This window comes from Coturnix japonica, chromosome 9, assembly GCF_001577835.2.
Source record: "Coturnix japonica isolate 7356 chromosome 9, Coturnix japonica 2.1, whole genome shotgun sequence".
Lineage (NCBI taxonomy): Eukaryota > Metazoa > Chordata > Aves > Galliformes > Phasianidae > Coturnix > Coturnix japonica.
The window spans coordinates 11,278,788-11,303,793 of record NC_029524.1 but is presented as its reverse complement, the minus strand read 5'-3'; the positions used below and the strand labels follow the sequence as shown (position 1 = coordinate 11,303,793).

General features: G+C 41.7%; 1 protein-coding gene and 1 long non-coding RNA gene across 3 annotated transcripts in view; one reads left to right on the top strand and one right to left on the bottom strand.

Moving 5' to 3' along the window:
• Positions 1 to 2,372: 2,372 nt before the first annotated feature.
• LOC107318285 lies at positions 2,373 to 3,426 on the top strand. Its single transcript, XR_001557259.2, has 3 exons — positions 2,373 to 2,470; positions 2,854 to 3,019; positions 3,315 to 3,426. It is a non-coding gene; the product is annotated as an uncharacterized LOC107318285 (long non-coding RNA).
• ATP13A4 (ATPase 13A4) overlaps positions 3,198 to 25,006 on the bottom strand; it is a 30,326-nt gene continuing 8,517 nt past the window's right edge. Inside the window, exons 4-30 of one of the 2 annotated variants that reach the window (XM_015871933.2) lie at positions 24,507 to 24,577; positions 24,357 to 24,437; positions 23,709 to 23,778; positions 22,778 to 22,912; positions 22,306 to 22,378; positions 21,544 to 21,675; positions 20,239 to 20,409; positions 19,644 to 19,801; positions 18,004 to 18,192; positions 17,636 to 17,697; positions 16,544 to 16,694; positions 15,210 to 15,296; positions 14,402 to 14,555; positions 13,932 to 14,043; positions 12,826 to 12,950; positions 11,907 to 12,070; positions 11,325 to 11,447; positions 10,288 to 10,367; positions 9,615 to 9,657; positions 9,019 to 9,128; positions 8,569 to 8,665; positions 7,757 to 7,829; positions 6,818 to 6,992; positions 6,416 to 6,630; positions 6,036 to 6,124; positions 4,762 to 4,842; positions 3,198 to 4,327 (exon numbers count right to left, since the gene is read on the bottom strand). In XM_015871933.2, the coding sequence (XP_015727419.1) occupies positions 4,106 to 4,327; positions 4,762 to 4,842; positions 6,036 to 6,124; positions 6,416 to 6,630; positions 6,818 to 6,992; positions 7,757 to 7,829; positions 8,569 to 8,665; positions 9,019 to 9,128; positions 9,615 to 9,657; positions 10,288 to 10,367; positions 11,325 to 11,447; positions 11,907 to 12,070; positions 12,826 to 12,950; positions 13,932 to 14,043; positions 14,402 to 14,555; positions 15,210 to 15,296; positions 16,544 to 16,694; positions 17,636 to 17,697; positions 18,004 to 18,192; positions 19,644 to 19,801; positions 20,239 to 20,409; positions 21,544 to 21,675; positions 22,306 to 22,378; positions 22,778 to 22,912; positions 23,709 to 23,778; positions 24,357 to 24,437; positions 24,507 to 24,577 (3,243 nt within the window). In that variant the 3' untranslated portion in view covers positions 3,198 to 4,105. The remainder of the gene's footprint in view (positions 4,328 to 4,761; positions 4,843 to 6,035; positions 6,125 to 6,415; positions 6,631 to 6,817; positions 6,993 to 7,756; positions 7,830 to 8,568; positions 8,666 to 9,018; positions 9,129 to 9,614; positions 9,658 to 10,287; positions 10,368 to 11,324; positions 11,448 to 11,906; positions 12,071 to 12,825; positions 12,951 to 13,931; positions 14,044 to 14,401; positions 14,556 to 15,209; positions 15,297 to 16,543; positions 16,695 to 17,635; positions 17,698 to 18,003; positions 18,193 to 19,643; positions 19,802 to 20,238; positions 20,410 to 21,543; positions 21,676 to 22,305; positions 22,379 to 22,777; positions 22,913 to 23,708; positions 23,779 to 24,356; positions 24,438 to 24,506; positions 24,578 to 25,006) is intronic. The other variant, XM_032446587.1, reaches the window with a different exon arrangement.

The window sequence follows — 25,006 nt, the reverse complement described above, 5'->3', positions numbered from 1 at the left end:
AATCCAGTGCAAGCTGGTGACTTCTTCATGACAACCAATGCCTCCTGCAACCTGCTAAGGGAAGGGAACTCATGCAAGGTATTGTTAGCAGGGTGGTTAAATCATTCTGTCCATCTGGGTGAGGTGTGTTTTATGTCCACCAATGCAGTCTCAATGGGATTTGAGGGTAATGGGAAATAGAATGCTTTTATGATGGTCTGGAGGGTTGAACTCAAAGTAGCTGTCATTGGTTCACTGTCCATCCCAGGCAACCCAAAATATCCATGTTTGTTGTTTTGTTTTGTTTTTTTAGCAGCTTATACAACAGGATGTAGAGGCATCTGAAATGTTTTCATGACACTGAGCTGTTAGTCACCTGCCTTATGGGGATGAAATGAGGCAGTAAGATTTGGGGCTGCTAGCAATATGGAATCACCATAGGAAGTTCAGTCAAAAAAGGGGGTGTGTGGTGCAGATGTGTGCCAGAGAAGGGGAGGCAGCCCACCACAGGTTGTCTATCCTTGCCAGAAATGTGATTGTTGAGTGACTTGAGTCATGGCTACAGGAGGCAGCTGAGATACGTGGGACAGGAGGGTATTATTCCACCTCACTTGCTGCTAGCAAGGCCTCAGCAGGAGGTCAGGCTCTAGGAAGGTGTGAGCTAAATGGAAAGGGTCCAAATGGTAACAAGATTGCATGTTTGGAAAATGTGACCCATGAGGCAGTGTTGAGTAACTGTTTGAATGATGAAAGAGAAGGCAGAACTGGCATACTGTAACTCCAGTAACAAAGAAGATAGTCAATTACTCTTTCTTTCTCTTATTTTTGTTAGAGATCAGGGAGAAAACAGCCCAGTTTCTAGTCAGATTAAACAATTAGACTCTTGGAGCTAGGTTAGATATTCAGGAATATTTGGGCTGCAGTGGAGAAGCCAGGCCCTTCTGGAGGGCAATCCATCTTCTTTTTCTGATTTGCACACTCAACAAAGCTCTGTTTTTGCATGAGAGCCAGGTGTCCTTTCAACTATAAGGAAATGTGAAGCTGTATCCATGCCAAAAGTCTCAGTTGCATTATAAAGAAAAGAGCAGGTACTGTGCAGACAGAAGTAAAATAGCACCTTCTGTCCCCGAAGAAGCAAAAGATCTGCATCTTTTAGAACAAGCTTTGTTCCTCCTTTGATCCTGTGCACTACCAAGCAGGAGTGCTGAGTAGTAGACAGAAACTGTGATGACTGTATCAAAATAAATAAGTAACAAATAAAGGAGAGGAACAAAAAAAAAAATAATGCAATTTCTTTTTCTCATTATCTAGGACAACTGTGTTTCAAAGAAAAATCCAATTTTGAACTTAGCTGTTAAGAATGGCTTGTGCGGCTCAGCAGAGTGCCAGCACTGCAGGCAGCCTGCCCCTTTGATTTCACTGCACTAACTGGGATGGACAGTGTCTGCAGGCAAAGATCGCTGGGGTCCATCCAACTGGTTTATGACTGCCAGTCATAAAAGGAGAAAGTGAGTCCAGAGCTTCAGTCCCCCCCAGGGGGTTTTGAGCTCTGTTTGGATCATTTGGGCTGCCAACAAGGGCTACGGAAGCCACATCCAGGGCTGTCAGGCTGCCTTTATGCAGCCTCAGAACTTGCAAAACACTCCTTTCATACCCCCTGAAAAACAACACTCTTCATTAAATAGGTAAGCTTTGTCTCTGTTTCTCTACAGATCTGTCAGTGTAACAGCCTGGGAATGCTAAGCAACAAATTCAAATGTTACGCAGAACTGAGTGCCTTCATTGCACCTGCCTCTCTTTTATGCACAGACACATAAGGATGGACTAAAACTTGTGGTCTGTATCTGACAGACAGACTGTGCAAGCAGAAGCTACTTGTTACTGTTCGTGCCATCCTGGTACCCAAAAGGACAAGGTTCTTCCAAATTCACGAGCACCTCAAAAGGCAAAAGTGAAAACTTATTCCTCAACATGACCCCAAATATCACCCTAGTCCAAGTCTGAGGGGACTGCCCTGTCTGTAGCATGTGAAATGTGAACTTTGATGTCACACCAGAGGTGAGGGCACAGAACATGGGGTCTTGGATGTGTGCTTATGACCGCCCTGCAGAGATGATGTGTGCAACACCTCCCCTGCCTCCTGATGGCCACAGACCTACACTGTGTAAGCAGTTCAGAGCAGCAAGGGCACACCACAGAGCTCTGCTGATTATACTGTGGCTGATATAAGTGAGGAGAAATAATAAAACATACCCCACTGTATGGCAACTGTTGAGTCCTGGCTTGAACCACTGATTGAGCACCTGGGGAAAGGACCTGGTCAGCCCTGGGAGCACAGGTGAAGGCAAGTCAGCTACGTGACTGGAAGCAGTGGAGCCTGGTTACACCTCTCAGACCTCATTTAAGGGCTGACTGCTGCTGTGGAAGGATCTCTGGTTGGAGATCCCTTCCTTGTGGAGTTTCCCTTGTGAGCTTAGATCTTCAGAGACAGGTGAGCACTTCCATCTCACTAGTCCCTTTTTTCATTGCACCTTCTGTATTACCTTACCACTGCTTTGATCTCTCTGATTGTTACACCCACTGTGGCTGGAGACACTAAAGTTGTAACGGGTGATGGAACAAAAGATTGGCACCTGAAAGAGTAGCATTGGTTAAATATCACCTGGTGTCTTTATTCTGTCTTCCTTCAGGTAAAGCTGTGTTTCAGCCTTGGTAGGTAAGTAGATCTTTATCCGGTCAATTCTACAAGCACCACAGGTTTACTAAGAGCTGACACTATGCCATTCCCAATTGTGAGATAAACATAACTTATATGCCTAGTCTGCAAACCACTGTGGCTGCCAGTTTGTTACATACAGCATTTCTTGTATGCAGGAGGTTGTAAATGGAACAGTGAATGTGGTCTCCAAGGAAATTGTTACTGCACCCTGAACAGAGGATGGCAGGAATAACTCCACTAACCTGCTCTCACAGTTTCTCCTGAAGCTGCGTGCATTCCATAGAGCAAGAGATAAAACCTCTCACCTTCATCTAATAAGAGGTATTGTTGCAAACTGGGAGTTCATCTTAACTTCAGAGAGAGATTCATGAACAAACATGAGTCATTTCCAGTTTGGGTGTTGTGTGGTACTGTCACCTAAATCCCAGTAGATGGGAAGGTATTTAATGTTTGTGTTGAAGTTATCTAAAATTGGGGAGGAAATATTTTGATCCAAATGTTTCTTTTTAGAAAAATAACTTTTTATTCAAGCTAATCTCTTTTCAAAGATGGTTCTGATACAGACATGTTGAATCAAAACAATGCAGTATCCAGTGACTGCTTTTTGGTTTTCCAGTGCTGCTTTGTGCTCTGAAAGACTAAAGGATTCTTTACCATGACTCCCAACCTGCTTCAATCTCTGGACTTCTGTGTCAATGCAAAAATGGTTTAATGTTGAACATGCAGTCTCCAGTGCTGAAGTTCTTAGGAAGCATTCCTCAGCCCTACAAAAGAAATGCATGGGCAAGCTACTTCTGTAAATAACAAACTGTGCCTTCAGTTCAGAGGGGACAACACCCACACACTGTTCCCAGAGGATGAAGTGTTCCCCTTGGTCTGAAGCCACACTGATTGGTGTTTTGTTGCACCCAGCTGTGGGCAGACTGGAAGAACATGGTGAGCAGAAAGTCAGCCTAGCATCAGAACAAGAAAACAAATGCTCACTGAAGCTGCTTTTTTGAGTAGATGAACTTAGCAGAAATGCTTGATGTGTTCTGTGTATGTACTAAAGAAGAAATTCTTCGCAATGAGTGAAACATCCCAGAAGACACCACTGCACAATGCAGCTCAAGATGATGCAGCAATTGCATTTTGACCACAAGCACTTTGTGAGCTTTCACCAGGCTGTTCCTTTTGCAGCTGGCAGCCATTCCTATGTGGATGAGGGGAGAGGAGAAACAGCATTATGGAATTCTGCTACTGCAGCAAGTTTTTCCGCTTCTGGTTAACTGAAAAGTGAGCCAGACCCACTCAGGATTAGAATGGGGGGTAGTGATGGGTCAGTCCTTCCTCTGTTTTCACATCTCTGAGATAGTAGCAGTTGGCTGTAGTAGGACTATCCTTGATGTTTTTCCACTGCATTTTCTGTCAGAGTGCATCCTCACTGCTGTCAAATGTTGGATTGCTATGGCATCCCATGTCTTCTTCTACTGATACTGCCACAGAATCTGAGAAGAAAGTTTTATTTAGAGGTGGCCAGGCTGAGTCCTGCTCTAACATCCGCTGCAGCCTCTTGTAATGGCTCTTGGAGCGGTACTGAAAAGTTGTCTTCAGCAGCAGCCATAGGGTTCTATTCTCAATGATGGCTTCCTGTAAAAGCAAGAGGAAAAGGGAAATTCTGTAGGATCCAGACAAAAGCATTTCCTCTTTACCCATAGAGCACACGGCAACAAGTAGAAACCTAGATTCTCTCCTGCTCATTCAAGCTCCTTAAACAGTCTTCTACTGAGGAATTTTCTTAGTATCTCTAGCAGAGCTCTACTAAAGCTTTCTCATTTTCCTCGGGACAGGACTGAAACACCTCATTCACTAGAGGAAAGGAAAGATTGTTTGACCTAGCATTTCTCACATACAACCACTTGGATGTGAGAATCTGAAAACAGAGAGGAAGGTTAAAGTAGCAGCAATGGTTTCTGTTTGACAGGTCATTCCTAAAATGGACTGAGATGGATGGAGAAAGACAAAAGTCAGCTCTCACTCTCTCCAGATAGTGCTGACCAGTGCATTCAGTGCAGCATGCTCACCTCAACAAGAAAGGACACAGCCAGTGTGACTGCCAGCATCATCACTATGGAGATCCGCCACGTGGTGGGGGTGCAAACCAGCTGGGAGGAAAGCAGAAGATGGTAAGCAATGTGTGCACATACCAACGTGGGCTGGAACTAGTGTCATCAAAAGCCAGAATCCTGCGCTGGCTGTACACTGCTGACTAACCAATACTGCTACTTATCCTGAGGAATTATTGATAAAGAAGCATTTAAACTTATGACCTGGCAAAGAAGCCAGAACTGCAGCAAGATGCCTAAATGCTTCCACTCTTCCTAATATCAGAAATTGTCCTGGGTATTTCAAACTCCAGACTCCGTTGCAGTGTCCCATAGCTGTCAGCACTGGGCTTCGGGCTGTAGCTCAATTTATTTTGGAGATGCACCTCAGATCCAACACCAAGATCGGCAGTTGTTTCAGGTCTAGGCTATTGCAGCTTCTCATTGCTGCTCCCTCCTTTTGCCTTCTCAGCAAATCCAGTTTGCTTCCTCCAGACAAACCGGGTTTCCGCAGTTCTCCCCAGAGGTGTTTCAGCCCCGCATAGCTGCACTGCTGACACTGCCACTACAGTCCATAGCAGGGCTAAGGCTTGCTGCTTTAAAGTGCCATCTCGTGGCAGACTCTTTAACTGCCGCACAGCTTCTGCTCTGGATTCTGCTGCGCATTGAGGCAGCTGTAGCTGGGCAGCTTGGCATTCAAAATCCAGCTGCGTGCCTCTCATCTCTGCTTCTCTTTTATTATTCCGGTTTCTAAAGCCACTTGCAACTCTCATGCTAGGACATAGGACTGAAAGCAGTAACACATTCAGTATTTGTTATCCAAAGCCACAACATTTCAAAACACAAATGTACTGAAAAAAATAGCTGTGCATTTCTTTAGCTGCTTGTTCCTGTGGCTTCTTCTACAGGGCTGTGAGACAGTCACAGTGCAGAACATTAACATCATCCTTATAACTTCCAAGCTTAACAAACTGGCATCTCTGTCCTACAGCTGATGCAGATTTTATCCTTCCCTTATTGTTCTCTTACGATGAATTTGCACAAGGTAATCCCCATGCTGCATTCTGCCAAACTAAATAAGCCAAGCCCTGCTGGTGTTATCAAGGCAGAACCTCTACTGTCTTAGCAGCCAGTTGGTCTTCAGAGGTGTCAAATGTCCCTGCAAAAATCTGTGCCTTTTGTTAAAAATGCTACCAGTGCACTTACAATAGGACCAGCTATAGGAGGCAAATCCACGCTGCAACAATACTCACATCCATCTTAGAGTAGAGATCATCAATATCAGCAAACACCAGAAAGAGGCAAACACCCAGTTGCCCTACAAGCACCAGTACAAACACATCTGTAGGAAGGAGAACAAAGAAATAAAACCACAGCTGTGAGTGCACTCATCTGCTTCCCTTTACTACAGAAGATTAAAACTATCATTTCTTGTTTTGAATGACCTTAGTAATCTTTCCATCCTTAATGATTCTGTGGTTCTGTGACTATGAAAAGCTGGCCTTTGGTCATTCAGCAATCTAATAGTGAGCTTCTGCTTTTATTGGCTTGCATCGCTTCAGTCAAGTTCTATGTTTTCTTGACTTTTGAAACTGACTGACTCACAGATCCCTTCTCCTCTCCCCATACTTACAGTTGGTGTAGATGGGCTGCCTAAAAGGCTTTCCCTTGGAAAACACCAGTGCTATGATGAGGCAGTTGATGGTACTTAGAAGCCACACTGTGGTGTTTTCATAGCTCTTGTAGCCATTGTCCATTTCTGTAGGACCTCCATCTGTCACTCCAGGGAGGCCCAGGCTGGAGACAGAGGATGTATTCTTCATGTGGCTGTTCACTGAGAGGCAGGCACTGCAAAAGAGCATTTTTGGAGAGGTTTGGGACCTGCAGACAGCACTGCTTACTGTAAGCAGCTGGTGGGAAAGCACAGGGTTTCTCTGCAGCTGTTCATCCGTGCTGTAGTCAAGCAGTCATTTCAAGTAGAGCTGTCTCACTAGGTATGCCCTGTGTCACCCAGAGCCCCAGGAGGGAGGCCTACCTGTATATATCAGTCTTGGAATACCAGGACTGCTTCTGGACCATTATAAATCCAAAAATCTGCATGCCAAGGCTGAAGAGGATGTTAAGTATGACAGAGAGCAGCAACGGAGGTGAGATGAGTTGGCTAGGAGGCCTGTAGGGAACCAGCTTTGGGTAGGCTTCTGTGAAACTCACTGAAACATGACAGAAACATTTATTACTGCATCCAAAATAGAAGCAATGTGTTGCCTATTATGTACAGACTGTTATCGGTAGCAGCACTTCTACCATCTATAATGTTCATCCTAACACATGCAATTATTATATCAAGCACAAAATACAAATTTAATTTCCCACAAAAGCTTAGTGGCCACAGAATTTGTTAATTTAATGGCATTTGAGTATCCTGAGGTATTCTTGGAAAACTAATTTTAGATTTTGATTTCATATGGCTACTGTCAGGCCCAAGAATATAAAGATATACTCAGGCTCTCCTGTTCTCTCTCAGTCACCTGGCAGCTGTGGCTTGGGATGTTTTGTTGCCTGTGTTCTGTGTCTCCTGCTGCACTAAGCACCCTATTGCCTTTCCTTCCTACATGTCTTCAAATGTGAGCTGGACTCCATGCAGTGGATCCCTTCTGGATCTGCTTTCCCAGAGCAGCAGGAAAGAGCCTCAATAAACCTTCCTCTTCATTAGGTCAGTTTGCTTTTTCTCCCAGTAGAGATAGCATCCTAATTATCAACCACCTATGAGCTCAGCAGTTACAGCACTAAGAAACAACCATCTTATTTTAGAGCTTTCTCTTCTCTAACAAGCTGTCTTCTCTAATAATCTAAATACCCAGTTCTCTCTTTAGCCTCTTTTCTTTCTCTTTGTACATAGGACTACACATTTCCAAGAAGGTGAAAAACAAGTGAGATGCATTCTCTTCATACAGAGAATGACTAATTGACTTACTTGTCATACCAATTACGGTGGTAATAGCCAGATCTTGAAACAAAAATTGGTAATTCCCAAAGGAGTTTAATTGCTGAAAAGAGGAACACAAAGGAAAAAAGAAAGCATCACAAATCAGACATTTGCTGTGGGCTTGTTTATATCACCTCCAGAAAGCTTTGTGTTGTTTTTTTCTTGGGGGGAGCTAAATCTCAGCTGCTTGTTCTGAAATTCCAACAATACGCTACTCAGCAGATACAGGAACCACACAGTCCAGCACTGCCAATAGATTCATCACTACTGGGTCCACAGTGAATACTCCCCTCTTGTGCATTATTTGAACTAATGGTGCTTCCAGTTCACTCAATGCAATAATAATTAAAATATATCTATTTGAAGAGACGTCCTTTCTTAGTGCTGGGTGATTTCTGAATGTAAAGCCCTCCTCTCTAGTTGGGAAGAAGCCATGTAAACATGGTTTAAGGCACTCTAGGGGATTTTGCTTACTGTCAAGCTAATTTATGCTTTAAACACTGAATAAATTGCAACAACATATGCTTATGGCAGATTCTCCCACATTTAAAATACTGTTCAATATCTCATTCTTGTTTTTGCCCAGTGTGGATCCTGACCCCATTGGCTGGTGTTAGTGGGAATAATCTTTCCAGTTTTCCAGATGAGAGTACAGAAGGACTGGATGATTATGTTAGATCACATGAAGATCCATATCCTAAGGTGTGTTTGTTTGTTTGTGGTTCTTATTGCTGTTTCTCCTACAGAGGAGAGTAACTTATCCAGCTCTATCAAACAAGGTCCATATTCCCAAGACGTACCCAGTACAGTAGGAGAACACCAAGGTACTGAATGGTGCTATACAGAGCCATATACTTGAACATGCAGAAGGAAGTGACCAGGGCAGCACGGCCTTCCCTGTGCGAAGATGTGAAAAAAGGACAGCAATTAGGCCATGATCTGCTTTTGGTGCCAGTCCTCTCAAAATGCAGTTGGAAAATAAAGTGTTTGCCACAAGAACAGAAATCTCTACCATTCTTTTCTTCTGCTCAGCTGCAATTTCCTTCCTCCTGTGGTTTGGAGGGAAATGTATCTATCTGTATCTTAGAGGAGTTTAAGACAGGAACTAGACAAATGGTGATTTCAATGTCAATACATTTATTTTTCTCCATGTATGTGCATTCTGGCTTAGTGGGGAAAAACAACACTAATATTTGAGAGCAGTAGGGAATATCTCCTTCAAGTAATAAAAAACTAAAATCCATGCTTACCTGATGAGTTCTGGCACACATGCTATGCTGGGGGTTCGGGATGTGAAAGGTGAAGCCACTGATGCCTCCTGCTCTGACAGTGATATCCCTGCATGTGCCACTTTCAAAGCCTGAAAAGGCATATTGCTCTTCAGCACTCACAAGCCAGGAAAACCCAGAAAGTGATGCTTCAGCCAAGAAATGAGCCCTTATTACAGGATGTGTTCTGTGAACAGCAGCAGTCCCTCCTCACTCCCTGTGCATGCTCTATCCTAATAGTTTCTTCACTGGGATTTGAAGCATCAGGTCTGAAGCAGTAAGGGGATGACAGCGTGAGAAAGCCCATTTCCTATAGATCCCAAAGCCATCAACCCCAGCTGCAGAAGGCAGGTTTAGCAGCACCTCCTATATCAGTGCTTCTTTGCAGTCACAGTTCCTGTAGATGAATGGGTTCTCTACTTCCTTCTTCTGGGAAAACCCTGGGGACTTTGTTTAAGTGCAAGCAACTGCTTCACGGCTGAGATGGCAGCACTCCCATCTCCGGCATGTGCTCAGTTAGTGATATTCTACTGACAGTGCATTCATATATAAATAAATTATAAGGAATTCTCACTTACCCCACAGTCATTGGCTCCATCTCCACACATGCCCACAAAGTAACTAAAAAATAAAGTGACCTACAGTTCAGTGCTTGGGAAACTGAGACCTGAAGCAAAGTCTCCCCCATGCAAGTTATTTCTGTAAGTCATGTCAACTTTTTTAAAGCCCATCTGGAAAGCTGAAAGACTGAAATACAAGCCCAAGATCCTAGAATATGAATTTCCATAGGCTTGAACCTCAGATGTGTCTCCAGTAAAGTCTTTCTGCTGTGACAGACTAAAGAATACATTAGTATGTAGTTATAAGTTCATTACAATTGACTCAGTTTTCCACTCTGAGTGTAGTAAGGTTGATCACGACAGAGGAAGGGGTTAATAGTGATGGCCCAGCTCAGAAATGATGGATTGCACACACTGGTTCCTTGTGTTCACAGGGAACAGATTTCACTAGGGGCTTTGCTTTGGGGCCCAGTATCTCCTGGAGCAGACAGAGAGTGACAAAGAGCTGGAGGAGGGTAAGCATAGGCTTAACAGGATATCTGGGGACACCTCCTTGCCCTGAAAGTGAAAGGATGAGCCAAGGCCTGTTAAACTTAAAAGTCCTTATGACAGCATCATCTATACAAAACAGTCTGGTGCTTCAAGAGCTGAATCACTTGTGTCTTCAGTTGCTGAGTTTACAAGAACTTACTCCAGCTTTTGAAAGTCCTCTACAAGGCTGGCTTTCTGACTGGGGGACATTCTGGCAAAAACTGTTGAATTCAGCAGGAGCTGTCAGGAGGGAAACAAAACAACAACAAAAAAGGAAAGGGATGATTTAAGCAATTGATATTAGAGCCACAGTGATTTCAGTGATAAATCTGGACTAGAAACAACCCAAAAGTCCCATTCCCAAACAGCTGGTGATTCTGTAAGACTGAGGATCAAAGATAAAGAGGATGCTAATTTTGAAAAAGTTGTGGTCACCATTAGGACATAGGGTTCAGTGTGGTGTTTGTAAGATGAACACGTATGTAGCAGAAATGCTGAGGCACGGCCTGAAGCAGTGATTGAGCACCTGGTGTGAAGGCAGGGCCAGCACAGGGGAGCTCAAGTGCATGCAATGTACCTGAATGACCAAAAGGGGTAAAGCCAGGATGCACCCCTTCCCACACCTCAGTTAAGCTGTGGTGGTGGAGGTAAGGGCATCTTGCTGGAGAATCCCTGCCTCCGTGAAGCCTTGCAAAGGAAAGCAGATTTTTTTCCTTTCTTTCTCTGCCCACAGCTGCTGTATTTGGGCTCCTTCTTATTTGCTACTGTTAAAGACTTTGTTGCCCCTCTACTATTGCAGTACGTTCCTTATGTTATAGTGTTACAACTAAGGAGGGATTTACTAGAAGAGAATTAATATGATTAATACATCTCTTGCTGTATAGTACCACATTTTCACCTGTTTTCACCTATTCTTCAAAACATGAGAGAAGTGGGGCTGTGCAAAGGCTAGTCATGTGTTCACAGATGTTCTCAAATGCTATAAGACTACTCTGCTCTCTCACACTGGATAAAATCAGAGCTTTTCAGACCCTTCCTCCACACAATTGCATCAGAGATTTACCTAGTCCATGAGTATTTCAGCATTAGAGTCTTTCCCAAGGAATTCCTGGTGCAGCTCTCTTTAACTAATCACAGAAAGACAATCTGAATCTACCAACTGGCAAGCCTACTCCTATAAAATAATCCATCTCTTACCTTTGGAAGTAAGTTGCTAAAATGCTGGGCTACAATTTGGTAAGATTTTCCACTCATGGCAAAATGGAACTGGCCTGATTCCACTGCCAAACTAATTCTTCTTCCAGTCTGACTGACACTGTCCTAAAAAAAGAAATCACAACAGAGTGAGTGCTGTTTCTAAGTCCTCAAATCTTTTACAAAAGGACATCAATAGAGAGGGCACTTGTGAAGACCATTGGAGACCTGGATTAGTCTCTGTTTTAGTTTTGTGTGTATGGGAAAGTTCTAACTCTCTACCTGCTCCAACAGGGTTTGTCCATTCAGTGCAGTTGCACAAACTTTAGATCTACATAATATTCTATGCTACTAAACTTACTTTGCAGGGAAACATGCTTGAAAATGACATCAGCTAAGCATGAGGGCTATGGGTAAATCTTCCATGGGTTACACTGTAAAGCTGGCCTCAAATCTAGTCCCTGTAGTTAGCCAAAATGTCGTTAACAAGATAATACATTAAGAAGGAATCTGTAGGATGGTACTTTGCAGTATTACAAGCATTTCAACTTTGTTTTCCTGCTGCATCATTAATTTTACTCTCACCAAGATTCCATAGTCTTCAGTTTTATTTTCTTCTAGTGGTTTCCATGTTACAGATGCTGAAAAAGATCCAGGTATTTTGTTTGCTTCCACAAGAATCACTCTGTTTGTTGGAGAAATCATCCCAGCATTCCTTGCAACAGTTACAGCTGTCTGAATGTTATCACCTAGAAAATTCCAAGTGTCATTTGCAGTGAGGAACTGTTTGTGGAGGAAGCGTTAACCCTTTCCTGAATTCCAAACTTTCAAATATATCTGCAGGTGTTAATAGGGTTGCAATATCCATGTATAGGGAGGCTTTAGATAAAGAGAAAAACTTTGCAGGTGAGGTCTGTCTCAATAGATACATATTTAATCTGGCCTAAGCTTGAAGAAATATAACTGCAGAATGCGCTCCTAGTTTCTCTGTTTTGGAGAAAGGGGGGAGAAGTGCAGTGAGTATCACTGCTTCACAGTAATTGTCTTAAGATGGCTTTGGTGTGAGTTTAATACAGGAAGAGGTGAAGCCCAGGAAGTTCTGCGTGATTTCCAGGAAAACGTGTTTAGACTGCATTAAACCTGAGATTTTTCCTTTCCAAATCCAAACCAACTCTTCAAGGGGAAAAAATAAAAGGAGTGATAAATAGGGATCTGTAGGCATGAATTGGCAGGTATCACATGGCTCAGTGATTTGTTCTAGCAACAGCATTCCATTTTGACTCATCATTATGTGCTTTCATGCATGTCAACTGTTAAACTTCGTAGACAAAACAAATGGGCTCACCAGAAAAGTGCTTCTTGGACTGTAATTGTCCGAAGGACACAAATGCCTGTGCCTTCTTACCAGTGCTGATGACAAAGAAGCAGACTGCTCACTCGCTTACACGTGGTTGTATTACGTCTGTGCTAGCAGCTGTTGAAATAGTCCATCCCATTTTGTTACCTGTGACCATAACACTCCTGATGTGGGCAGCACTGAGCTCTTCCAGAACAGGCTTTGTCTCTCTCTTCAATCGATTCTCCATTATCAGCAGACCCAGGAATGTCAGATCAGATTCCACCTCCTCCCTTAAGTGAAGACCAGCTGTAAATATTTAATTCCTTTTCCCCTTACCTTGCTTTAGCCCTGAATTTGCCTATAGCCATTTATAAGTGTTAATCATCTGATCTAATCCCAAGGATGTAAAAAAACTTCTTAGTTTTTAACAGTCTAAGGCTTTCTGGTTTTTCTGGTGCTATTTCAAGACCATCTGGGGTTGCATTTCACCAGTAGTAAGTGGTGTCAGATCACATTTGCTTAATTATTACAAAATAAATAAAAAAGAACCATTTTGGAGTTATCTCCTCCACATACAAAAATCAAGCCTGAACAATAAGTTGGAGAAGCCCTGTACACAAATAGAAAACAATCCAACTCCGTTCCTTCCTATTGTTTATACCTGTGCTATCGCCATTTTTACAGCTGAACACATGCAGTTGAGAACAGGATTTGGTAAACAATGGCATGAAATAGAGGTCCCCAGGGAGTCAGGTTGTTTCTGAAGAGCTTGAATAAAATAAAAATAAAGGCTTTCAAACACTTATTTTAGCCAATGTAGCAAGTATGCAATGCCAAGCACTTGCAAGGCAGTCAAAGTAACTATTCAGAGTAGCTGAGTCAGATGGCGCTGAATAGTCACTGCTTTCACAGCAGGGCCATTGTGTTTGACCTCCACTTGTCCTTTCTCTTTCCTGGCAGTGTATACTTTACCCAAATACAACTGCACATGTAATTACCAAATCTGTTCTAGGCTTCATGTTGTGCCAGAGTTGAATCATCCATCTTGATTCATTGCTAAGAAACACGTAAAGAATACAGGTGTGTGCTGCAGGTATTGGGTAGCAATACCCACTCTCAGACCCATATCCAGATCTAAACAGATTCCCTTTAGCCTACATCTAGCAAACCCATCTATACTGCAGCCCTGCTCTTGGTAGAAGCCTTGTAGTAATGATATACTGTGAGGGTTATGGCTGGATGTGGCTGATAAGAAGCCATCTGTTGCTTACCTTGTTAGATCAGTAGATTGCTTTTCCACCTGTAGAGATTTACACGCCACTCCAATCACCCTAAAACCTTGTGCTGTGTAGAATAGAAGCTTGCTTTCAAAGTTCGGTGGAACTGTGCAAAGAGGAAAAGGCAGCTCATCATCGAGTTTGGCTGGTTTATTTGTTTAATAGAAGCAGATTGGTCTTAGGAACCTTCTCTAAAGCATCTCTGTTTTTTGGTATATAATGGATAACTCAGATACTAGTTCTAGTAGAAATGCCTTGTGAATGTTAGTACTTTTGTCTGCAAGCAGTGCTTCTATTCTGAGTTGTATGAAAGACTGACCTTAGACTGGAAGCACAGCTAACATTTCAGGCTGAAATGGAAGTACTTAGGCTCAGAAATCTCATTAGGACCTTATGCTACAACGCACCACCAAAAGTCAGTTATACCTATGCACTTCTATGAAGCATTTATGAATGCTGGTTACCTGTTTCTGCTCTGCATAATGTGGCTACAGTTTCTGGAGCACCTTTTGTGAAGACCTGCTTTTCCCCACCAGTTTCCTGAGCAATGACAGACATTCTCTGCAAAGCCGAAGAAAATGGAAACTGGTGTAAAATGGCAATTCCTTCCACAGAGGCCTAGGAGAAAAATAAAGGGATTGGATACTGCAGTGAAGATTTTAAGCTCAAGCCAAACCAGATGAGCCCCCGAGACACACTGAGAAGATAACAATGTATAATACACTGATTCATTTCTTTTTCATAGTGGAGCAGAACAGACTCATGAAATTTGTACAGCTATGTTTTCTTCAAGCAACGTGAAGAGTTCTCTGACAGTTTACTGAAAGGAATTCACCAGTCCTGTTTATTTAACAAGACTGCTACCTTTTATACTAGTGATTTATTCTTTGTAAGACATTAGAAAGCTTTCACTTCAGCAGAGGTCTGACATCAGCTTCTGGGGTGACCTGCAGCCCCAGGCACTCTAGAGGTGACCACCACTTGGCTGATCCTGGACTGAGTCTGGTGCCACCAGGAGAGGTAAATTCTTGGGCTGGATAATCTGTCATCTAGCAACCCCCTGCTCATGTCCTGTTTCTGTTGTGAGCAGCAAGCTCCTTCTGGCATCTATTTTTCATCAGGAGAACGATGATCTCCCTGCATGAAATCCAAGTGAGACAAAGTGTGGAAGAGTTGTCTTAGACTAGAACAACAAACATTTCTCTACTAAGAGGTAACTCTCACACTAACAGTTTAACTTGATCACAAATGTGAATCTTGCCAGTAGCTTACACTGTTGGCTTTAGGTCCAGGTCTAACAAATGTGGTGTGTGTAGATCTTTGACCTTCATTCTGGTGTTCACTGGAATCATCTATCACCTGTGTATTGAAAGACACAAATCTTTTAGGTTACAGTATCAGTATAGCTGAAAGGAACCTCAGTGGATCACTTAGAGCATTTTCTTCCCTCAAAATGAGGTATCTTATTCATTCCCAACCTCACACTAAAAAAACTTCAGCAGAAAACTCACTGCTCCCTTGGCAAACAAATCCAGAGGTTCCAGCTTCATGAAGATACTGCTGTACTCTTGCACAGCAAATAGGTTGTGTCATCTCCCAGACAAATCCTTTGTCTATCACAATACATCCAGATGTCAGCTGTTTTTTAGTCATCACAACATGACCATGAGAATAAGAATATTTCATGGTGTCAGAGGGCATGCAATTGTTTGCTTTCAGGTAATTTATATTCTTTTTCTGCCTAAGGCTGAAGTGGTGAATTGATGCCCTTGGAGGGGAAAAAAATACCCTCTAGTTCCTATCCTTACTAGACAAGTTTGTTCCTTGAAACTTGGCTGTCTTACATATTTTGTAGATACAAAACATATGTTAAGAATGGATGTTGTCAACCACATAACCCTGCATCTTGTCTTGCACCAAGATCAACTTACGGCTGTGTCTTTCACTGCATAATTATAGGTAACAGAATAACAACCGATCTCAGATCTGCAGTCTCTCAGATTTTTATAAATGCTCACTTTTCTTCAGTTGATCAGATACTAAGTAGGGCCATTGACAGCATCTTTAGGTAATGGAATATTAAGGGAATTTAAAGCAGTGTGCTTTGGGATCTACTGGTTTTATTCTTTTCTCATTACTCTGCAAGTGTAGTAATTATTTCCCACCTGTGGGGCCTTCTGTCGTCTTTAGGTTTGAAATCACATGCTCATATGAAACATATCCAGAATGACAAAGCTCTACTGAACACTGAGGTTTTGTATCCAGTTCAGAGTAGCAGAAGTAAATTGCCAGTTCATATCTGTATACAAGTTATAGCTAGAACTTCCTGTCATCTGGCAGCAGCCACAGTTAGAACTGATATCCCAATAAGGCTTGCATGATATCCACCACTTTCAGTCAAATGACCTAAATACTTAATTTACTCCAGGCTGAAAGCTTTAGACAGAGCATTTCTCTAAAAGCCTAAGAATATAGTATCCTTTCTGGCTGTTTCACTTATGTTTAGACAGTGACTATTTGCATGGAAGGCTTTAGGACATTTCTCCTTTGAAAGAAAACATCGAACCTCTAAATTGTTATTTGCATAACAACAAATCACAGTTTACCCAATTAGTTGCCTCAAACATTTTCACATCCAGTGGGTCTCCTTGGATCTTGCCCTCCAAAACAATTAATGAATGACAAGTCACCATTGCTCTGAACACTTGGCCCCAGGGTAGGTTATGGTCTGTAGGGAACCTGTGAACATCCTGAAAGCTAATGAAAAGGAAACAGTAAAAATTATTATTAGGAAACACCAAACACATGTGGCTAATGTGGGGGTGGGGGAGAAGTCAGAAATTGATAGGATGAGAGGAAACGGCTTCAAGTTCTGCCAGGGAAGATTCAGGTTGGATGCTAGGGAAAAATTATTCTGGAGAGAGATGATGCACTGGCTCAGGCTGCTTAGGGAGGTGGTGGAGTCATTGTTCATGGCAGCATTCAAGAAATGTGGAGGTATGATAACAGGGAACATGATTTAGTGGGCAAAATTTGTGGTAGGTGAACAGTTGGACTATAGATGATCTTAGAAGTCTTTTCAAACTTAACGATTCTGTGTAAGGAGATTGCTAAGGTGACTGTCAAAGTCTCATCCTGTGGCCAGGCATCAAGCATGTTTCTGTACATTTGTCCTCTCCCAGCAGCTCTTTTTAGTGCATGTCCCTGGGTGGAATACGCACACTCAAAATAAGCATTTTCTATGTATTTAGTAGTCCATTGGGGTAGACATCAGATTACCATGAAATGTTATTTGAGGCTTGTGCAAGGACTCAAGCTGTGAGGCTGCTACAAGTCTGAACATCTTTGTGCATTCACATTTCTGGAAATATAAATGGACAAAAATGTTGGCACTGTAGGAACTGAAAAGCAGTTTCACAGGTTACAGTAATTTCCTGTTGTAAGTGGTCAGGGATCTCCTGCTATTCTGATATCTAACCTAGCACGTCTACTGCAGAATTCCCTGTCTGTGTGCACAGGATGAGAAAACCAACTCACTTCCTGAAGGATGCAGAAATACCATTAGATATCTAAACAAGGGGAACTTTTCATTGGATTTGACACAAATGCCTGTCATTAAGATTTGTTTGTATGTGTTGGAGGAGTATCTGGTCATTACCTCACAAATTCAAATGCCATTGGTCATCAAAGAATCTTACCAGTTTCCTTCAGAGGGCAGCAAGCCCCAGAGATCCAGGCCATCTTCTGTCAAGGTGCCAGTCTATGTTAGAATAGACATTTAAATTAACTTTGTACATTATGTTTATATGTAAAAAGCAAAACATATTTTAAGAAGCTGCTGTTTAGATGTCAGCACAGTGCAGAGCAAAAGTACCACCAGGTATTTCCCAGGTTCAAAAGAAAACAACAAAGAGTATACAACAATCTATGTTCAGACAGCACAAACTTCAGGATGAAAGGCTGGATCATATGTTTCTAAAATACAATGGAAATGCTTGGCCAAACTCTCCCACCCTGAGCATTGCTCCCATTGCAAGTGCAGGAGTGACCAACATAGAGCAGTTACTTTGTCAAAGCAGATGAGGTTCAGCTGTCCACACATGTTGATTCTTTGAGGGCTGATGCAGAAGATGCCCTTTTTCTTCAGCCTCCGCTGGGTGTAAATGATCCCTGTTGTTAAGGCAGCTGGTAGGGCTGGGGGGACAGCAATAGTGACAACATCCAAAGCTTTCTTCACTACTTCTCCTGCCTCCTCCTGATATAAAACCAAAAGCAGTTATCAGTAAGATGATGTGCTGCTTGGATTATCTGAGAATAGCCCTCTTTAACTCTCTTGCTCTGTACTGTAGGTGCTTCATACTGTTGTTTTCTACCCATGGTACATTACATATTCGTGTCCCTAAAAAAAATGAATTGCTTTGATTTAACCAAATGTCCTAAGGAGCTAAAGAGCATTCTCTGCACTGACAAACCTGCAAAGCACATGAATGAGCTCAAACATGCCAGGATAGGTTATTACACCTTCAGTCAAGCCTAGTTCACTATCATGAAACACAAAAGAATCTGTCATTGCCATGGGTGTTCATTTAACTGCCTATAGACATAGCTCTGGGCTACTAGGGTGACAGGTAAGACATATGGGAAAATGCTAAAAAGGATGGCTTTTATGTGGAGGAAAATACATAGAAATAAAAGTTACATTTCTAATCTCTAATTAGAAAGTTAAGAGGTTGGTGTAAAGATGGCTGCAGGTACACTGAATGTTGGCATTGTTATTTTTGGCAGACAGTATCGCTACTAAAGGATTGAATGCATTTCAAATTGGGGTCCCAGGACAGAGGTACTGCAAACTAAAGCCAATCTGCAGTTTGGGTGGATCTGAAAACCATCATTAGAATTTTGATATTACCACTTTTAAGCCTGGAGATTTGACCATAAACCATGCTGGTCTTGACACACTGAATTTTCATTGATTTCTCATTCCCCCTTCTTTGATACTATTTCAGACCACTGAAAGTTCCATTTTGATAGCATTTTCAGCTAACGTGATAACATCAGCATGTATTTCACATATTACAAAGAGGAAGGAGGAAGAAAAAAATAAAATAAACTTGGCAAAGCAGATACCAGTGTGCAAATTCACACCTCATAAACCTCCTAACAAACTCTGGAAAAAATAAGTGGAGGTGTGGGTGAGTGACTCAACTGATACAGGATACCTGGCTTTTCAGAAGTTACTTTCCAAAAGCTATACTTATTTAGCAATAACTAATTGAAGGTTCCTCCACTGCACAAATAATTATATAGAGATATGACAAAAGGGCCAGAATAAAATAGGGAGTTCTTTATAGTGTCAGTAAACTTTAGGGATATGTGCTTGTACCAGTATTGTTTAGGGCTTTGCAAGAAGAAGAAGGAAGAAAAGTGGCTGAAGGGGTATGCAATAACCTGTAAAGTTCTCACACCAGATATGCTAAGAACTCTGAGGAAACTAAAATGGGGACACAGTAGGTTTTGACACATTAGAATTGAATATCCAAGAGTTTGTGGTGTCACAAACATAATTTCATTGTAAAATGGCCACATCTACTAAGGCAAAGAGAATTTTATAAACATACTCTTATATAAAAGCACATAGGGAAACCACTGAAGTTTCAAGTCTATTGAAACTGAGCATAGCTATTTATCTTGCATTTAGCAACTCACCCCATTAAGTGCAAATACACACACTGTGTAGATCATCCCAATGGTTGCCAATGCTATGAGGCACATCAGGAATCGGAGGGCGTCTCTGTACAACTTGAAGTTCATGGGTTTAGGGTAGAGAATGGACCTCACCAGATCTCCTTTGGCTGTATTGAAACCTGAAAAGATAAATTAAGATCATTAGATAGGAAAGTCGCTTCCAAAAGTTCTCTAAGGAAAAAAAAAGAAAAAAAAAAAAGGCTTTGAAATAGAATTCAAGTGACTTATGAAGGCCAAGATCTTTCATGTTGCTGTATGTGAACTAGTATACAGAATATAGAAAAAAAAAATTGTCTTAAGTAGGACTTTTTCAACATCTCAAAGCAAAGACAAATTCTATGCAGTCATATGCTGGTGGGTTTTTTAAGAGGTTTGCCAAACGAACTGAAACAATACATGACAGTTTAGTCCAGCTGGGTATATTGATTGTGAACTTTGATTAATTCCTTTAGTGTAAATTGCACCAGAGAACTTTAATTCAGACTCTGGAGACCTCTAAGTCATGTTGCAATAAGAAAATGCATGCAAGGAAAAGCAAGCTGAAGAGCTGACTGACCGGTCTGCAGCACCACAGCTTTCACTACTCCTCTGTCATCTCCCTTGGTCTGTATGACCTCAGTTCCACAGAAGAGGACGTGTTTTTTGTAATCCTCTGCACAGTGCATTCTCCAGGGCTTCAGGTTATCAGCGTAGGGTAACTGGGTCTTTGTTACTGGAATACTTTCCCCTAGGAAAGATGAACTCAGATGCAGAAAACTGCAGTATGCCTTAAAATTAGCCTGCTGACAGTAAATTATCTAGACAGACAGTAAACGTACTTCCTAGAGAAACCAGTTAAGAGAGATGTTAAATTTATATCGTCACATATTCAGAACGAATAGGAGTTTGAGCCTAGCTGGAAAGAACAAATTCTGCCAGATAAAAATTCCCCTTTGCACTGGTACAGCAGCTTCTTGCACAACAGCTACTTGTAAGTCTGAGAACTGAAAAAAGTCCAAGGACTCTGAACAATGGCTGTGTAGAAACAGAAACCTGAACTGAGACTTCAACTGGTATTGTGTGACTCCAACTGATAGCCACAAGTTGTTCCCCTAGCTTGAACCTCATGCAGGTTACTACACTATTCCCTCAGGCGGATTGAATGTGGTATTACCTGATTCTTGCTTGAAAGCCAATAAACATCCTGCGTATGTCAGAGCAGATATACTCAGGTAAAGCAGCAGAAATACTGTCACTGAATATCTGGTCTCTGAGGGTTTCTAAATAAAAGGAGTTTCTGGAATTTCTCATTTGCTTGAGATTTCAGAATGACTGATTTGAGTTCAGTTCAGACTGAGACCAAATTTAAAGATAAGAAGCAGAAATATGAATCTGCTACAAAAATCCTCTTTTTTTTTTTTTTTACAATAAATTCACCCACCTGGTGTCTCCCTCACTGCTATCACATGAAAAGGGGATTGAGTGTAGAGCTGGATGGACACTTCAGCTGGTTAGAGACTTTGTAGTAATTACGATGAAATATTCAGTGGATGAGAAAAATCCCTACAGACTGAGTGGACTCTGTGCTCTGTGTGGGAACAGCTTTGTTCCATAACTACTGTTTCTTCTCCTATCCCACCCACTCCACTTCCCTCTCTAGTTAAAAAGAAAAAAAATTATGAACTTCTCTTCCCAAAGTCCATGTCAGCTATTTAGATAAACTGGGCTGTCTACTGTTCAGTCTTTTTTATAGCAAACATCCCAAAGAATGCCTTTCTAGGCTAACTATCTCACAATATGGATGATATATCCTGTACCACTTGCTGAAACCACAGGACCATGATGATATTTTAGTAGTGAATCTGGTAGGAACAAGTTGTACCTGTCAGCATGCTTTCGTTTACAATGCACTGCCCGCTGATCAGGATGGCATCACAAGGCAAGAGGGCTTTACCCTCCTTCAAAACCATCATGTCTCCAGGAACAAGATGATGTGATTCCAGCTCTTGGATACCTGTAGGTGACATGCAATGAAATCTTTGTGCTTCACATGTTTCTCCCTGTTAAGGGTAAGAATACAAGGAAGCTCAATATATCATTACTTCTTTACAACAGCTGATAACAAAGGACTGCAAGTAGGACTTAAGAATGCAATATCCCTTACCAAGAAAAGTCTAGGTATCGGTTCAAATTGTAGAATCTCCATAAGACCCCAACTAATAATTATCACTCCAGTGTCCTGACCTGACTGAAGAAACTTAGATCTACCTTTCTTAGTCTGACTCCCTTATTTTGAATTCTACAAATACCATGACAACGAACAGACTTTGAAAGCAACAATTAGGTCGACTCATAACCATTAAATGGTGAGGTGGTTGGCTTTGCCAGCCCTACTCCAGGAAAAATGACTTTGTTTTTCCTGGTAACTTTTTCTGTAAGTCTGTGCTCACACAACCATGAATATGATTGATGTGCCTCAACATATTTCCGGGAAAAAACAAACTGATATGCAAACAGTAGTTAAAAGGACTTAGAGACAATTGAGGCAACTGTTCTGGAAGGAATTTGATACTACACATTCTCAGTTTCAACACAAATAGTTCAGAAATGAAATGCATTAGGGAAAGAGGTATACAGAAGTTACCTTCCTTGTTTCTGCAGACAGTGACCATGATGTTGTTATGAGACTCAACCAGTCTTTGCAGTTTAACTGATTGCTATAAATTAAAGGCAAACATAGAAAAGTGATACATCTTACATGATGCAATTCATCCACTAACTATTCCCTTCTGTTATTTGTGGTTATGAGGGCCTCCATAAACTTGGGGTCTGTCCCAGCCAGGAACTGTACAATCATACAGAAAAAGAAGTTTCTCACCTTAATTATGGAGATGATGCAACAAAAGGTTACAAAGTAAATCCCTGGAATGGGGAAGGGAGGATGTGGTTAAAGTACCACACAGAGATTATTATGACTAGGAGGCCAAGCCACTGCACCTGCAAAACCTCTGAGTAACTCTCATAGCCCAGTTCATGTGTTTGTTGTTATATCCTAGGCTTTCTCAGATATTAGAAATAAGACCTTGCAGTGGAGAAAGGTAAGATGTCTCACCTACCTGCCTAAGATCATATACAGTCAAAGAAATTGAGAGGAGAGACATGATTATGATGGCAGCAGCATACTCCATGTAATCTTCAGCAAACCACAGGCACACACTGAACAGCTGGAACACGTAAAATGGATTTAAGACCTGTTTGGAGAGAAAGAATTACTCAAGAGTCAGACATATCTATATGGCTGCAGTGTCCCCAGACAGCCCATCTTGTTAGAGCTAGGCTGAAACAAAAGCTATGGATTTAAGTGTTCTCTCTCCCCACGTTCTTTCTGATTTTGTGACCCGTGTCCAAGCCTAACCTGTCTGGCTCATCTCCACAGAAAAAAAAGTGCCAAATAATCAGGGACAATAAGGATGTTATTTGCAGTGTAAATGGCTCAATCCAATCAACCCAATCCCCAGTCCTTGTTTTGCTTTGTTCTTTACAACAACCTGAGATCAGGTTGTGAAGTGAGCAGGGAATTTGCAAAGTGTAGGCAATATATCACCACAAACACTCTGCTTAGGCTATGCGTATATCCAGTTGTAGTCAAAGGATATCGGTACTTCACACATTGCAGTGTAGCTGTAGGCATGTGCCAGCTAGTGTTCTTCTCTTCACCTCTGCTGATTCAGAGACAGCCTTTGCCTGGAAGACTTGATTTCCAGTGCAGCTTGTAACCATTCACTGGCCCTTATAAGGCCAACAGAATGAGCTCCCAGGACACAGACACAAGCAAACAGTAAACTGCTACACAAGTGTGGGGGTGCTGCCTATGGAACAATGAAGAATAAATGAATTTATGATGATTTCACAAATAGGATTTGAAAAAATGGTGTGCTTGATAGGTATGTACTGAGAACCTAATGAGACACAGAGTCTGTCATATTCTATATGTATGCTCTGCCTTCCAAAGTAGCCTTAAGAATAAAATTGAGAGAAATGCTGAACCTCTTTGATGAGTAGTTTCCAAATAGGGATCACTGGAACATCAATAGTGTTTGGCCCACATATCACTCTCCTGTATGGGATAAAGATACAGGCAAAATAGTGACTATGTAGCTTGCTCATGAAGCTGCAGCTGCTAATAGTCCCTTGTACTGATCCCAATTTAAAATCGGTGAGGATCTTAAAAGTTTAAAAAATATCCTTTACAGTGCTTATGTCAGAAAAGATGAATTTACCAGAGAAATCAACTCAAACCAAGAGCCAAGGAATGTAACACAGCCAATTCAATATAAGTTCGATACAACCACATGGAGTCCCACTGAACATACATATATAACTTATCTACACCATCCCCTGGAGCCTTTCTGCTACTCCAAGCAAGAACAGCTCAGAGTTAGTCACAAAGCATAGTTATTTCTTGATTGAGAACAGTAACAGTTATGAATACTCAAAGGCATTCTAAAACCTTGACAAGGAGCGCACAACATTCTAGCATTTTTAATTTGATTTTTCAAGCATGGCCACTTCATCTCAAATTATGTGCATATTAATGTATGCAAAAGAAGCTCCAGAAAAGGGTACCAAGAACGGTGAATTTTAATCTCTTTGAAATCCATATGTTGAGTACACAGACTGTTTTAAATTACGTACCTGAGACTCTGTTCTTTGCAGGTAAGACCAGAACCAAATTTGTCATGTATAGCTGAACAAGTGTGGTGGTCTTCTAGGGCTCTAAAATATAAATAGCATGTTAGCCCCAGAATGGTTGACTCCCTTGTGTAACCATTGTGTGGAACTCACCCAACTTTCTGAAACTGCTTTGCATAGATATTCCAGACATAGCGGATTTTTTGTACTTGGATACTCTTCACCTGCAAAATAAAGCAGAGGCAATGAAAGCTGCAGCACAGCAAACAGTTCTCACAGACATTGCTCAGACATTCCAATGGACAAGAAAGGCTGTTCCAGGATGGTTTCTGAGCCACTGCTCATGCTTGGTTCTTGCAGAGCTGTTATCTGTGAGGAGCGCATGCTGTCATTTATGACATGCAAAGGAGAATGTCCTGCCCTGTGCAATAATAATGAAGTCTGTTAAAGATTATGGTGTTTCATAGCAGCTGGAAGAAGGCAATACACCTCCTCACATAAGAAAGCAGCTTTAGAAGATTATCCCTATCCAGTACATTGAGACAGTAAAATTTATAGTGAACTCATACCCTGATATAAAGCGGAGCTATAACCAGTCATTAACCTAACAAGAGGTTTGTAGTTAGTTGCATGCAAAGGAACAACAATGTTTG